The sequence below is a fragment of the Petromyzon marinus genome, unplaced genomic scaffold (genome assembly GCF_048934315.1).
Source record: "Petromyzon marinus isolate PM22_M1 ecotype Great Lakes invasive population unplaced genomic scaffold, UKy_Petmar_22M1.pri1.0 PM_G_Scaffold_47, whole genome shotgun sequence".
Lineage (NCBI taxonomy): Eukaryota > Metazoa > Chordata > Hyperoartia > Petromyzontiformes > Petromyzontidae > Petromyzon > Petromyzon marinus.
The window spans coordinates 1391889-1406861 of record NW_027422999.1 but is presented as its reverse complement, the minus strand read 5'-3'; the positions used below and the strand labels follow the sequence as shown (position 1 = coordinate 1406861).

The window sequence follows — 14973 nt, the reverse complement described above, 5'->3', positions numbered from 1 at the left end:
TGGGTACTCATTTTTAGGCTGAGTCGACCTAGGGAAGGCCCAGGACCGGTTCAGATAATCATCACTGGCGGTGTTGGCCGTGAGTGGGAAACGAACCCGGGTCTCCGGGTTCGTAGCGCAGCGTAGCGCTAACCGCTGCCCTACCGCTCGTACAAAGATACGTTTAAACACGCGCACGTAAATACACATTCTGTTTGACTAACACTTCTTTAAAACCGTACGTAGCCAAACATTTCCGTTGTTGAGTTTCTGGATAATGTCTGGAATTAACCACAATTTTGACCGTGACACCAACATGCAATGACCTGTGCGTTGTGAGTGACACAATACTCTGTTTTACATCCGCCGTGAAGCAGAACAGCACATATTGTGGTGAATGTTACTGGGGTGGCCAGGTGTGCCTGTCGGATTTGAATTTTGAACCTCTGCAACAAATAGAGAATGCGCACCACCTTTGCCCCCCACTACCCACACACACACAGTGTGTACGTACACACTGTATGTGTACGTACACACATACAGTGTGTACATACAGTGTACACACACAATGTCCACGCTGTTGTTGCTGCGTTCACGCACCCAAGGGAGGGGGCAATGGAAAATGAAGCTAAATCAACTTAAACTCCATCCCCGCTCTGCGACGTCACCACTCAGCATGACCTCATCGGCATGAAGTGCCATCGGGAGGTGTACTTCGCTAGTGACGTCATGTCACCAAGGTATTCACACTCTGCCAACCTCGTCCACAGCGCTCTTGAGCGTGACGTCACCTCCGCTTGGGTCACTGCCGATGTCAATCCAGTGCCAATCCTTATTTGGGCAAAGCTACGCCCAGTGACTGGCGGTTCATTAACATAATGTGTCTGTTGAAGCTGTCGAGTTCAGCAGCCACGCCCCATCCCTCGACATATGGCCAGTTTACATTAACATAATCTATTCAGTTGCCGAGCCGCTTATGGGAGTGGCGTGTCTTTTACCCCGGAAGTGACGTCACGTTACCTGCTTACCCGCGTGACGTCGCGAGGTAACAGGAGGCTGCCGATCCGTGCTTGCATTGAAATCCGAGGTGAGAAATTCTCATGGTGGTGGTGGTGGTTGTTGTTTACCAAGGTAGAGCCTCTCTCTCTCGTAGGGATGTCAGTTGAGTAGCAGCGAGCATGGGAATCGATGTCCAGGTTGGAACTTTACAACGCGGGGCCTAGCCACGCGTGGCCTTGCCTCCTGCCCTCGCCTGATTGCATTCACTTTAATTATCTCGCTTAAGTTTAATTTGTCTTCACCCGGCTCGTCACTTTGTAACTTTGTTTTATTGTCAATATTCACGCAGTTTTTATTTTCTTTTGTTACCAGGCCAAGCCCGCTTGAGCTGCTATACCGCTCTTGTTATCAGAAGCCACCTGCCCACAACAACACAAGGTGAGGCTTTGTCAACGTGTGTGAATGTTTTGACTTAAAACTTTGGTGACTGCAGGAATTAATATTCTTGGTTCTTTCGGTAAAGTCACGTAGATAGAAAATAAAATTAAAATAACAGATAATAATTTTTATTTTTTAAATGAAGCAAAACACCCCACAACGTTTCTATGGCAACATTAATGTTGAAGATGCAAGGGCTTACAGGAATATTTATGTCATTTGCCCTCTCATTGCGTTCCATGACAGTGCTGTTTGCACAGTCACACATAGTCACTGTAAGATGTTTTTCTTGGTCGTGTTTTTGGTTTTTTGCTTGTTGTGGTTGCACCCGATTCAAGAGCCGAATGGCTCACGGGACTATACCAAAATAAATCAAACTGAAAATCTAAAAAACTGAAACCGCGTGATGAATTTTGGGAAAGTTTTTCACTGCATCTCCAAATATATATAAAAGGCAAAGTTGTGATTGTGTGTGTTTGTTCAAAATGTTTAGCGTACTTCCCGACATGCAACAAACTGGAAATTTGCCATGTGGGTACTTTCCAGACTGTACACCGTGCAAACATTATACCAATACACTTTTAGTTTATTTTTTTGCACGGCAAGTGAGCTGTGACGTCAAATCTGTCACGTGACCCTCGCATGTGGAAGCGTCACGCATTGTAGTGTAGCGGTTAGCGTTGTCTGTGTCTGTCTGTGTGTGTCTGTGTGTGTGTAAGCGTAACGCATTGTAGTGTAGCGGTTAGCGCTACGCCGCGCTACGAACCCGGCAACCCGAGTTCGATTCCCACTCACGGCCACCACCGGCGACGATTATTTGAACCGCTTCTGGGCCTCTCCTAGGTCGACTTAGCCTCAAACGAGTAACTGTTGTGGTGTGAACATCGCCACTGGGGAGACAAAGGCGGCTGGACGTGGTGGATCCAAGTCCCGGGCGAAGCCGGGTAGTACTGCTAGTCATGAATACATGAATGAATATAGACGTGTAAGTCACGTGTGACTGTATATATTCATTCTTCCATGGTTCGATACTGACGTGTAGATGGTGTGGATATTCTTATTTTCTGTGTGCAGCTGACGCTGGTCTGATGGAGCAAAGGCCCTCAGCGCAGCAGCTTGGTACGACAAGTCAACAATGCGACCAGCGTGCATACAGCACGGATCGGACTGGAAATTTGACACAGCACCAGAGAACTCACACAGGAGAGAAACCCTTCAAGTGCACTGTGTGTGGGAAGACATTTTCAGATTCATCGACTCTTAAAAAACACCAGAGAACACACACGGGAGAGAAACCCTTCAGGTGCACTGTGTGTGGGAAGAAATTTTCAGATTCATTTGCTCTTAAAACACACCAGAGAACACACACGGGAGAGAAACCCTTCAGGTGCAGTGTGTGTGGGAAGACATTTTCATGGTCATCTGCTCTTAAAACACACCAGAGAACACACACGGGAGAGAAACCCTTCAAGTGCAGTGTGTGTGGGAAGACATTTTCAGATTCATCTACTCTTAAAAGACATCAGAGAACACACACGGGAGAGAAACCCTTCAAGTGCAGTGTGTGTGGGAAGACATTTTCAGATTCATCTACTCTTAAAAAACACCAGAGAACACACACGGGAGAGAAACCCTTCAGGTGCAGTGTGTGTCGGAAGACATTTTCAGGTTCATTTGATCTTAAAACACACCAGAGAACACATACGGGAGAGAAACCCTTCAAGTGCAGTGTGTGTGGGAAGGCATTTTCAGATTCATCTCATCTTCAAAGACACCAGAGAACACACACGGGAGAGAAACCCTTCAAGTGCAGTGTGTGTGGGAAGACATTTTCAGATTCATTTGCTCTTAAAACACACCAGAGAACACACACGGGAGAGAAACCCTTCAAGTGCAGTGTGTGTGGGATGGCATTTTCATGGTCATCAGCTCTTAACGCACACCAGAGAACACACACGAGAGAGAAACCCTTCAAGTGCACTGTGTGTGGGAAGACATTTTCAGATTCATCTAATCTTCAAAGACACCAGAGAACACACACGGGAGAGAAACCCTTCAAGTGCAGTGTGTGTGGGAAGGCATTTTCACAGTCATCTGCTCTTAAAACACACCAGAGAACACACATGGGAGAGAAACCCTTCAGGTGCACTCTGTGTGGGAAGGCATTTTCAGATTCATCTCATCTTCAAAGACACCAGAGAACACACACGGGAGAGAAACCCTTCAAGTGCAGTGTGTGTGGGAAGACATTTTCAGATTCATTTGCTCTTAAAACACACCAGAGAACTCACACGGGAGAGAAACCCTTCAAGTGCAGTGTGTGTGGGAAGGCATTTTCACGGTCATCTGCTCTTAAAAAACACCAGAGAACACATATGGGAGTGAAACCCTTCAAGTGCAGTGTGTGCGGGAAGGCATTTGCACATTCATTAAATCTTCAAGTACACCAGAGAACGCACAAGCATCAGAAGATCCACAAGGAGTGGAGTCTGAAATCAGCTTGTGAACGTCAAAGTGCCGCAATGAGCCCATCCCTCATGAAACACGAATCGGACGAAAATCCCAGCTTGGACACTTTTAAAGGTATCGAGGTGAAATATGAAGAGGTGATGGTGAAATGTGAAGAGGTGATGGTGACGAGCGAAGAAGTGAAAGTGAAATGTGAAGATGAAGATTCAACTCCAAAATGGGACCTTCACATCGTAAAGCAGGAGGAGAATTCTGACTGAGTCAGAGTGAGGCAACTCCCAGCAGTTTGTGGAAGTGGAGGTGTGGGTGGACTTACTCCAAGACAATACAAAGTCAAGTGGAGACCCGGTAGATGTGTAAGCTTGAGATGATGTCGCTCCAATAGATGCACCTTTGTCACAGGCCTTTAATGACAAGAATGTGAAGTTGAACATCAGTTCCTAGTTCAACCTGCAGAGTAAAGAGTGGCCAGTCTTTGTGGGCCCGTGGGTTGGGTGGATCTCTAACCAGGAGCAAGAGCCAATAAGCGCCCAAGCATTCACTATGTTATAATAATAGCTTTTACACGGTGCTTGTTTAATCGCCTCGGCAACTCGGAGTTTCGTGTCGTACCTCGTCTGAAACACTCGAAGAGCATCCCCAAGTAGCAGCTGCCCCTGTGTGGCACAAGGTGGTGGCCCTGCACCGGCCTGCATGTGGACAAGAGCCTGTCAGTAGGGGGCGATGATTGATGTGTCATCTCAGTTGTGTAGTTTGTAGGTAATGTTTAGAATTTGCTACATTTTCACTCAGACGCCAGCATGCAATGGCCTACTCGTTTTGAATGACACAATAGTATGTTTTACATACACGGTGAAGCAGACTGCAACTTTTTTGTAAAAGCTTCTTGTTAATACGATGTAACGTGATGCAGTATATTTCACTGCAGTAATCCAATTTTGTTAATATGCCTGTCAATAATTTAGAATGAATACTTGTCTGGTTTTGTGCATACTTCTAACATTTGATCTGTAAGGGTCAAACATTGAATAAGTGATGTTAGGACAAAGTGTGTCTGTTTGAAAGTAACCTGTACAGAGAACTCAGGTGAGACCCGTTGTTCTTGTGATACAGGTGAAAGGGTACTTTTGTGTTTCACGAAGCATCTGGAGCAACTCATTGTCTTTGACATAGGGAGCACGCTTAGATCATTCATCAGTTACAAGGCATACCACTTGAAAGTTACACGTATAGGAGGAGGTACATTCTCTACAACACGAATTGTAGTTTTGTCTTACGTGTTGACGTAGATTTTGTCTAACTGGGACTAGAAATGCTCCTTGCTGATTCACGTCTGGATGTTTGTAACCATCGGTTGAAGCAAACCCCACTGCTGTTGTTGAGACGCTGTGCACCAATAAGGGTCCAACACAGTGACGGCCTTCAGGCCAGGAAAGTCACAACATTTGCACACGAAGGACGCATTCACGCAAGTACCCCATGCTCCGTTTTGAAGTTTTAAAAGGAAACATCTTTGAATTGTGTTGTGTTTTGAATGAGATGATTTTATTTCCTCATTAAAAGCTTGTATCAATTTACATCTGGAAGACTTCATTGAAAAGGACATTTCGTGTGAATTTTCTCTCGTCATTAAGTAGATGGCCTTGCCGGGGGTTCGGACACACACACAGTGTACACACACAGTGTACACACACACAGTGTACACACAGTGTGCACACACAGTGTACACAATGTACACACAGTGCACACACAGTGTAGACACACTGTACACACAGTGTATACACAATGTACACACACACAGTGACACACAGTGTACACACGCAGTGTACACACACACAGGGTACACACACAGTGCACACACAGTGCACACACACACAGAGTACACACACAGTGTACACACACATTGTACACACACAGGGTACACACAGTGTATATACACACACAGTGACACACAGTGACACTGACACAACAACCGCCATTCGCCACTAAGTGACGGTGACGTCACCACGACGCTTGTGCCAGGCACAGTGACACACAAAGACAAAGATCCCCCGTGTAGCCTTAACAGACTGTAGGGGTAAGTGCTGTTAGCGAGCACCTATGAAGGCCGGAACGGTACACGAGGGGGTGGGTGGCCAGCACCACGCCCGACCGCCTGTGTCTCCCTAGTGGCGATGTTTACACCACACTAGGTACTCAGTGACACAGCGACACACAGTGACACACACAGTGACACATGGTGTACACACACACAGTGTACACACACACACGGTGTATACACAATAATGTCCACGTTGTTGCTGAGCTCACACACCCAAGGGAGGGAGCAATGGAGAATGAATCGAAATCAACTTAAACTCCAACTCTGTGACGTCACCACTCTGCATTACCTCATCGGTGTGAATCGCCAGTGGGAGGTGTACCTCGCTAGTGACGTCATGTCACCAAGGTGTTCACCCCTCCCCCGTACACCGCGCCCTTGAGCATGACGTCACCTCCGCTTGGGTCACTGCCGATATCGTTCCAGTGGCAATCCTTATTTGGGCAAAGCTACGCCCAGTGACTGGCGGTTCATTAGCATAATGTGTCCGTTAAAGCCGTCGCGAGTTGCGACGGGTTCAGCGCCGACGCCCCCATCCCTCGACGTGTGGGCCGACCTCGTTAACATAATTTATTCAGTTGGAGAGCCGCTCGTAGGAGGGAAGTGACGTCATACTACTTCCTGCTGTCGCGAGGTAACAGGAAGCTGCCGTGTGTGCGCTTGCACTGAAATCCGAGGTGAGAAATTCTCATCGTTGTGGTGGTCGTTGTGGTGGTGGTGGTTGTTGTTGTTGTTTACCAAGGTAGAGCCTCGCTCTCTCTCGTAGGGATGTCAGTTGAGTAGCAGCGAGCATGGGAATCGATGTCCAGGTTGGAACTTTACAACGCGGGGCCTTGCCTCCTGCCCTCGCCTGATTTGCATCACTTTAATTACCTCGCTTAAGTTTAATTTGTCTTTACTCGGCTCGCCACTTTGTAACTTTGTTTTATTGTAAATATTCACGCAGTTTTTATTTTCGTTCTTTTGTTACCAGGCCAAGCCCGCTTGAGCTGCTATACCGCTCTTGTTATCAGAAGCGACCTGCCCACAACAACACAAGGTGAGGCTTTGTCAACGTGTGTGAATGTTTTGACTTAAAACTTTGGTGACTGCAGGAATTAATATTCTTGGTTCTTTCGGTAAAATCACGTAGATAGAAAATTTAATAAAAATAACAATGGAAATAAATGAAAAATAAATTGTAAATAAAGCAAAAAAACTCACGTTTTGAACACAAGCACTCTTTATTTAATGGAATTGTATTATCAGTTATTGTTATTTTCTATCTACGTAACTTTACCGAAAGAAACAAGAATACGTGTGTCAATGTCTATCGGTCAAAGATGCTCAGCGGAGAGACGCGCAAACTCCAAATATACAGCAGGCGTCAGGGTCGGGATCGAACCCACGACTTCCTGTATACCAGGTGAGGTAGTTAACATCTCACCACGGAGACACGCAAACTCCAGTTAGCCACGGCTATGTTCGTTGATCCTCGATTAATTACTTGGTGGAGTGAGGAAGCATTCATGCCAAGCAGATGAAGGTGGCCAGGCGTGATTCTAGACACGCCACCGCCTGTTTACCCAGTCACAGTGTACAGTTTGTGTTTGCAGTAACGTCTATTAACTTTGTTGAACACGGAGGTTATATTATAACAATAGTTTATTTTTGTTTTCCTCTGGAACTCTTTATATGAATGTAAACAGGAGGTGAACACAGCACACACATTCAGCTGAAGTCAGAACTGTTCATCCCCAGCATTCAAGGACATCTGAGCCTGGATTCACACCTCTAAGTTGCGATTGAACGTTGATTTATGCATTTCTGCCTAACACAAATAGTATTGTTTTCAACACCCTTTGCTATGTCAGCTGAATTTAGCTCTCATAAATATTCCTTTTGTAGCCAGACAGCTGAAATTGTGTGCTCGGAGTTTTGGGTTAACATTCATTTTGAAGATATGAGGGCTTCCAGGCATGTTTATAACCATTTTCCCTCTCATTGTGTGCCATCACAGCCCTGTGATGAATTTGGGAAACGTTTTTACTACATCATGAATATATGAATATAGACGTGTAAGTCACATGTGACTATATATGCATTCCTCTGTGCCTCGATACTGACGTGTAGATGGTGTGTATATTAATTTTTTTCTGTCTGCAGCTGACGCTTCCTCTGACGCTTCCTCCGCAGAATTGGTCTGATGGAGCAAATGCAGTCAGCGCAGCTCGGTATGACAAGTCAACAATGCGACCAGCGTGCATACAGCACGGATCGGCCTGGAAATTTGACACAGCACCAGAGAACTCGCACAGGAGAGAAACCCTTCAAGTGCACTGTGTGTGGGAAGGCATTTTCACAGTCATCAAATCTGCAAACACACCAGAGAACACACACGGGAGAGAAACCGTTCAAGTGCAGTGTGTGTGGGATGGCGTTTGCACAGTCCCCACATCTTAAAGAACACCAGAGAACACACACGGGAGAGAAACCCTTCAAGTGCAGTGTGTGTGGGGAGGCATTTTCACAGTCATCAAATCTGCAAAGACACCAGAGAACACACACGGGAGTGAAACCCTTCAGGTGCACGATGTGCGGGAAGGCGTTTGCACATTCATCAAGTCTGCAAAGACACCAGAGAACACACACGGGAGAGAAACCATTCAAGTGCAGTGTGTGTGGGAAGGCATTTTCACAGTCAACTGCTCTTAAAAAACACCAGAGAACACACACAGGAGAGAAACCATTCAAGTGCACTGTGTGTGGGAAGGCGTTTGCACGTTCATCTGTTCTTAAAAAACACCAGAGAATACACACAGGAGAGAAACCCTTCAGGTGCTTTTTGTGTGGGATGATGTTTGCACATTCATCACATCTTAAAGTACACCTGAGAACACACACGGGAGAGAAACCCTTCAAGTGCACTCTGTGCGGGAAGGCGTTTTCACAGTCACCACATCTTAAAGTACACCAGAGAACACACACGGGAGAGAAACTCTTCAGGTGCAGTGTGTGTGGGAAGGCATTTTCACGGTCATCTGTTGTTAAACAACACCAGAGAACACACACAGGAGAGAAACCCTTCAAGTGCAGTGTGTGTGGGAAGGCGTTTGCACAGTCATCTCCTCTTGTAACACACCAGAGAACACACACGGGAGAGAAACCCTTCAGGTGCACTCTGCAGGAAGGCGTTTGCACATTCATAAAATCTTCAAGTACACCAGAGAACACGGAAGCATCAGAAGATCTGCAAGGAGTGGAGTCTGAAATCAGCTTGTGAAAGTCAAAGTGCCACTATAAGCCCATCCCTCATGAAACACGAACAGGAAGAAAATCCCAGCTTGGACACTTTTCAAGGTATCAAGGTGAAATATGAAGAGGTGATGGTAAAGAGGGAAGAAGTGATGGTGAAGAGGGAAGAAGTGATGGTGAATAGCGAAGAAGTGAAGGTGAAATGTGAAGATAAAGATTCAACTCCCAAATGGGACCATATTGATGGAGGCAACTTCAAGCAGGGGGTGAATTCTGACTGTGAGACAGAGCAAGGCAACTCCCAGCAGTTTGTGGAAGTGTGGGTGGACTTCATCCTAGACAATACAACGTCAAGTGGAGACCCGGTAGATGTGTAAGCCAGAGACGATGTCGCTACAATAGATGCACCTTTGTCACAGGCCTTTAATGACAAGAACGTGAAGTTGAACACTCAATTCCTAGGTTCAACCTGCAGAGTAAGAGCGGCCAGTCTTTGTGGACCTGCGGGTTGGGTCAATCTCTCACCAGGAGCGAGAGACAATAAGCTCCCAAGCATTCACGATGTTCTCATGATAATTGCTTTTACGCTTTGCTCGCTTTATCGCCTCGGCAACTCGGAGTTTCGTGTCGTATCTCGTCTGAGACACTCGAAGAGCATCCCCAAGTAGCAGCTGCCCCTGTGTGGCACAGGGTGGTGGCCCTGCACCGGCCTGCATGTGGACAAGAGCCTGTCAGTAGGGGGCGATGATTGATACGTCATCTCAGTTGTGTAGTTTGTAGGTAATCTTGATTCTAAGCTTTCGCGACTGCAGGAATCTACACTCTTGGGTTATTTCGGTAAAGTCATCACGTGGGTAGAAACATAACAGACCACGGCGTTTAGATCACAACACAAGCAATCGTCATCAGGTGGGACAACCACAGCAAGAAGAATACGCTGAAGTAGGCGCCTACTTCAGCAGTTTTGTCTTCTTGCTGCTGTGGTTGTCCCACCTGATGACGATTGCTTGTGTTGCGATCTAAACTCCATGATCTATTATTTGTAGCTAATGTTTAGAATTTGATACATTTTGACCCAGATGCCAGCATGCAATGGCCTACTCGTTTTGAATGACACTACAATCGTTTGTTGTACATACACTGTTAAGCAGGCGGTGCGTATTTTAAAAATAGCTTCTTGTTAATACGATGTAACCTGATGCAGTATATTTCACTGCAGTAATTAAATTTTGTTAATATGCCTGTCAATAATTACGAATGAATACTTGTCAGTGCGTATTTTAAATATTATTCTTTTATAAGGTGATGTTGATATCGAAAACTGACACATAACTGGCATGCCATAAATAGGAAATTAACTCTGCTTATTCAAATCAATGTATTCATATATGTTGATAAACTGTTTCAAGCAGATTGTCTCTAACGGCGACTACAGGGACCACGTGATTGTTTACAAATGTCTTTGATTATAACTATAATTGCCTACAATTCGTCATGTGTAGCTTATTTAGACTATAATTTATTCACTACCCAAAATGTATTTACTTGAAAACATAGAGCTGATATTTGTAAGCAGTCTTTTTTATTTATACGTTTGAAAAAATATATTTGCACAAATTGAACTTGTTCAGATACAAGGTGAATTCACAAGGCTTTGTAAAAAATCCAATTTTTCAGAATTTTGCCTTAACGGAGAATATTGTTTAAAATGTTGGTAAAAATAAAGATTCAGAAATATATATTGTGCCGTGTCTACAATTTTATTGTAAAGTGGAATTGGTAAAAAAATGATGGTTCAATGAGCCACTCTGTCTACGGGAAAGCTACCCATACGGATGCTTACCTGAAACCGGATTCCCACCACCATCCATCCCAGAAGAATTCCTTCATCAAGACTGCACCATAGAGCCCAATGCATATCCGACCAGGAACACATAGCCAGTAAACTCAAGCACGTACACCAAGCTCTTAAGGCTAATGGTTACTCCGACTACACAATCCGCAAAGCTATCACTGCAACCATGAAGAAGGACCCTCTTGAGGAGACTTTCAAAACCATCACTTTACCCTACATTGCGGGGATCACAAAAAAGATCTCCAAAATCTTGAATAAACACAAGACCCAGGTCCGATTCAACACATTACATAAAATCCGTGATCTGGTTCCGTCTGTAAAAGATGTGATTCCGGACATACAGTACCCTGGCGTCTACAAACTAAGTTGCCTCTGTGGTAGTAGTTACATTGGAGAAACTAAACGCCATGTCTCGGACCGCATTCGTGAACAGAATGCATACCTAAAACACAGTAGGACCAACACCTCGGCCGTGGCAGATCATTGTTATAATTCAGTAGGCTCACATGACATTGACTTCTCCAAGACAGAGGTTCTTTGTAAGCCATCTGGCTACCATGAGAGATTCGTTCATGAGGCTATCCACATATACAAGCACAGAGGCAATTTCAACCGGGAAGATGGATTCTGGCTTAGCAATCATTGGAAAGATTTGATAAACCATTTCGGGTCTTAATTGATTGTTCACGCTTACGGTGGCTTTCAGACCGCATTCCATTATTTTCGTCTCCCCCCTCCTCTATTCCGAACATAGATGGACTCGTCTATCTGAATAAACTGCCAAATCGCTCTCCGTGGTGCTAATGTTAAAAAACCCGCCACTTTTTTCAAAATTTCTTGCTGTGGTTTTCACACCTGATGATGATTGCTTGTGTTGCAGTCGAAACGTCGTGAGAATTTTATTTTATATTTTTATTATTTTATTGTTTCCCTTCTACGTGGCGACTTTACCGAAAAATAAAATAATAAAAATATAAAACAATAAAATTTAATTGTTTTATATATTTTTGTTATTTTATTGTTTCCCTTCTACGTGGTGACTTTACCGAAAGAACCAAGAATATGAATTCCTCGCAGTCACGAAAGCTTTAAATGAACATTTATTATTACTTCGCTAACATCTTTCACTTTCGCACGCCGCTAATTTTTTGCGACGAGGTTTCATTACCACAGATTACACGTGCAGTGGGTCCAAGACGAGGCGAGACGGTTCGCTGGAGGCAACACGTTTATTCAACAAGGGAACCACAGCACAGAGGGGTGACGACCCCTCACAGCCGATAACCTCAGGAGGCAGTCCCTCCACACTACGGTGCCCTTACTCTGGTTCTAGCGCAAACCCTACACTGGTTATGTCTGAACCCGACCCTAGCCAGGGTCACTGGGCTCTTCGCTTCAGGGTCTTCAGGGTAGCGCTCAGAGTCTTCTTCAGGTGGACGAGGACCGCCAAACCCATTCAGGGGTCCGGCTTTTATCCCCGTTCCAGGGTCTCTCCGCCCCTGGCCAAGCCTTCTGGGACTCTCTAGGGGGCCCTGGAACATCCCCCAGCCCCCCCCCCCCCCCCCATCTTGGGGTCTGGGGGCCCTGTTCGTCCCACCTGGTCTGTACACCACCCTCTGTTGACGCATGTCCGCTATTACAGGTCAGCTCCCGTGGTAATACGCATACAGCCCAACAATGGCGCTACATCATCCCCCCCCCCTTGTAACATCCAGGCGTCTGCTACGTTCACAGGAAGCCCTAGACGCATGCACGAATATGCTCAAGGTGCCATGTCGTACGTTCGAGCGTATGGATGTCCCCGACTTATTTATTACCTTTACATGTAATCCAACTTGGCCTGAGAAAAAACAAAAATAATAACTTTCATTCGGCCAGACACCCAGCCGTCGATACGACTTCACAGCCAGGGTGTTCAGACAAAAGCAAGTCAAATTCATCGAGAGCATTCACTGAGAGTCGTGTTTTTTGGAGAAACAAGATGCTGGATGTACTCAACTGAGTGGCAGAAACGAGGACTTCCACATCATAGGGGTTTCCCCTTTTTTTGTGTCAACAAAACTGAAACCTTTTGGCGTCCTCTGGTCGAGCACCAATTGGGTCGAGGCTCTCAAGAAAGCCGTCCTTTGGTGTGGAACAAGCGGTTTCAAGGACAATGCCACATATATATTATCATAGTGCGTGTTTTTTGTTTGCATTTTGACTGCAGGTATTGTGGTTAATGCTGTAATATGAATCCTTGTAAAAAGGTTTCAGTTTTGTTGCCAGAAAAAAGGGGAAAAACCTCTATTATTATATTTTGGTACTGCCAAAGGAGGTCTAATGATGTAGATGACTTCCCCACGCTCATATTTTAATCTGGCTGAAAGAAAAAAATCATCCAATCCAAATCGATGTTATATCTGTCGAGTTTCCAAATCCAGAGGAAGACCCACCACCCAGCCCCACCTCACCACCCTACACCTCACCACCCAGCCCCTCCTCACCACCCTATACCTCATCTGCTCCTCCTCACCACCCTACACCTCACCACCCAGCCCCTCCTCACCACCCTACACCTCACCACCCAGCCCCTCCTCACCACCCTACATCTCATCTGCTCCTCCTCACCCTGCATCTCCCCTCCAGCTGGTGTATCTCAGCCATGATGTCGTCTATCTGCTTGAGAATCCGGCACTCCTCCACCCTCTTGAGACTCGCCACCCTCTCCTCCTCCTCCTCCTCCTCCTCGTCGCCCGACTTGCAGTCGCCATCATCGGCTGCACTGCGTGATCTCCGTAGTCCCCTCCTCCTCCTCTTCTTCTTCTTCCTCCTCCTCGTCTTCCTCTCCTCCTCCTCGTTGTCCGCCGCCTCCTCCTCGTCTCGTGCTCTGTCGACGCTCGGCTGCAGGCGGCTGGCGCGAAACTTCAGCAGCAGCCTGCGGACACCCCCTGTAGACTCCACCACCTCCTCCTCCTCGTCCCTCCGCTCCTTCACCTCGTCACCCTCCACCACCACCTCCCCCTCCTCCTCCTCCTCGTCCCTCCGCTCCTTCGCCTCATCACCCTCCACCACCACCTCCTCCTCTTCGTCCCTCCGCTCCTTCACCTCGTTACACTCCACCACCACCTCCCCCTCCTCCTCCTCGTCGTCCCTCCGCTCCTTCACCTCGTCATCCACCACCACCTCCTCCTCTTCGTCCCTCCGCTCCTTCGCCTCGTCACCCTCCACCACCACCTTCTCCTCATCCCTCCGCTCCTTCACCTCGTTACCCTCCACCACCACTTCCCCCTCCTCCTCGTCGTCCCTCCGCTCCTTCACCTCGTCATCCTCCACCACCTCCCCCTCCTCATCGTCCCTCCGCTCCTTCACCTCGTCACCCTCCACCACCACCTCCCCCTCCTCCTCCTCGTCATCCCTCCGCTCCTTCGCTTCGTCCCCCTCCACCACCTCCTCCGGCGATGACGATGATGAAGACGACGACGACGATGCGTCCGAGAACGACCAACAGCTGGACGACGATGACGACGCTCTCTGCTGCCGGTATTGTTGCTGAATTTGTTTCCGTCGCTGTCGCTGCTTCTCCAGGGCGCGACCCCGGCGCCTCTCGGCGGGCGGCGGCGGCTCAGCCAGCGGCCGCGGCATCAGCGAGGAGAAGTGGAACGTCGCCTCACGCGGGGCCGAGCGCCGCTTGCCCGCGACCGCCGGCGCCGGCGGCGGCGGAAGAGGAGCCGGCGGCGACGGAGGAGACGGAGGAGGCGGAGTAGGCGGAGGAGCGCGGCAGGTAGAGGAGCCCGGGCAGGGATCGGGATTCGGTCCCGCCGGGCAATCCTCCGCCGCCGCCATCTCCCGCCGCTTGCTTAGAGGCGACCGCCCGGCCAAAACCTCCTCCTCTTCCTCCTCCGCCTTCATCACCGCC

General features: G+C 47.4%; 1 protein-coding gene across 1 annotated transcript; it reads left to right on the top strand.

Annotated features, from left to right (window-relative positions):
• The first annotated feature begins 708 nt into the window (after positions 1 to 708).
• Positions 709 to 6225, top strand: LOC142917355 (uncharacterized). The gene is made up of 3 exons (XM_076061991.1): positions 709 to 719; positions 2573 to 3857; positions 6205 to 6225. Exons 1-3 carry the CDS (start codon positions 709 to 711, stop codon positions 6223 to 6225), a joined length of 1317 nt encoding a protein of 438 aa, XP_075918106.1.
• The last annotated feature ends 8748 nt before the right edge of the window (positions 6226 to 14973 follow it).

Bases quoted from the DNA above. Each gene is read 5' to 3' on its own strand.
- LOC142917355 (XM_076061991.1), top strand. The intron at 3,858-6,204 runs GTACACCAGAGA...CACACACCCAAG, and splicing joins CACATTCATTAAATCTTCAA to GGAGGGAGCAATGGAGAATG.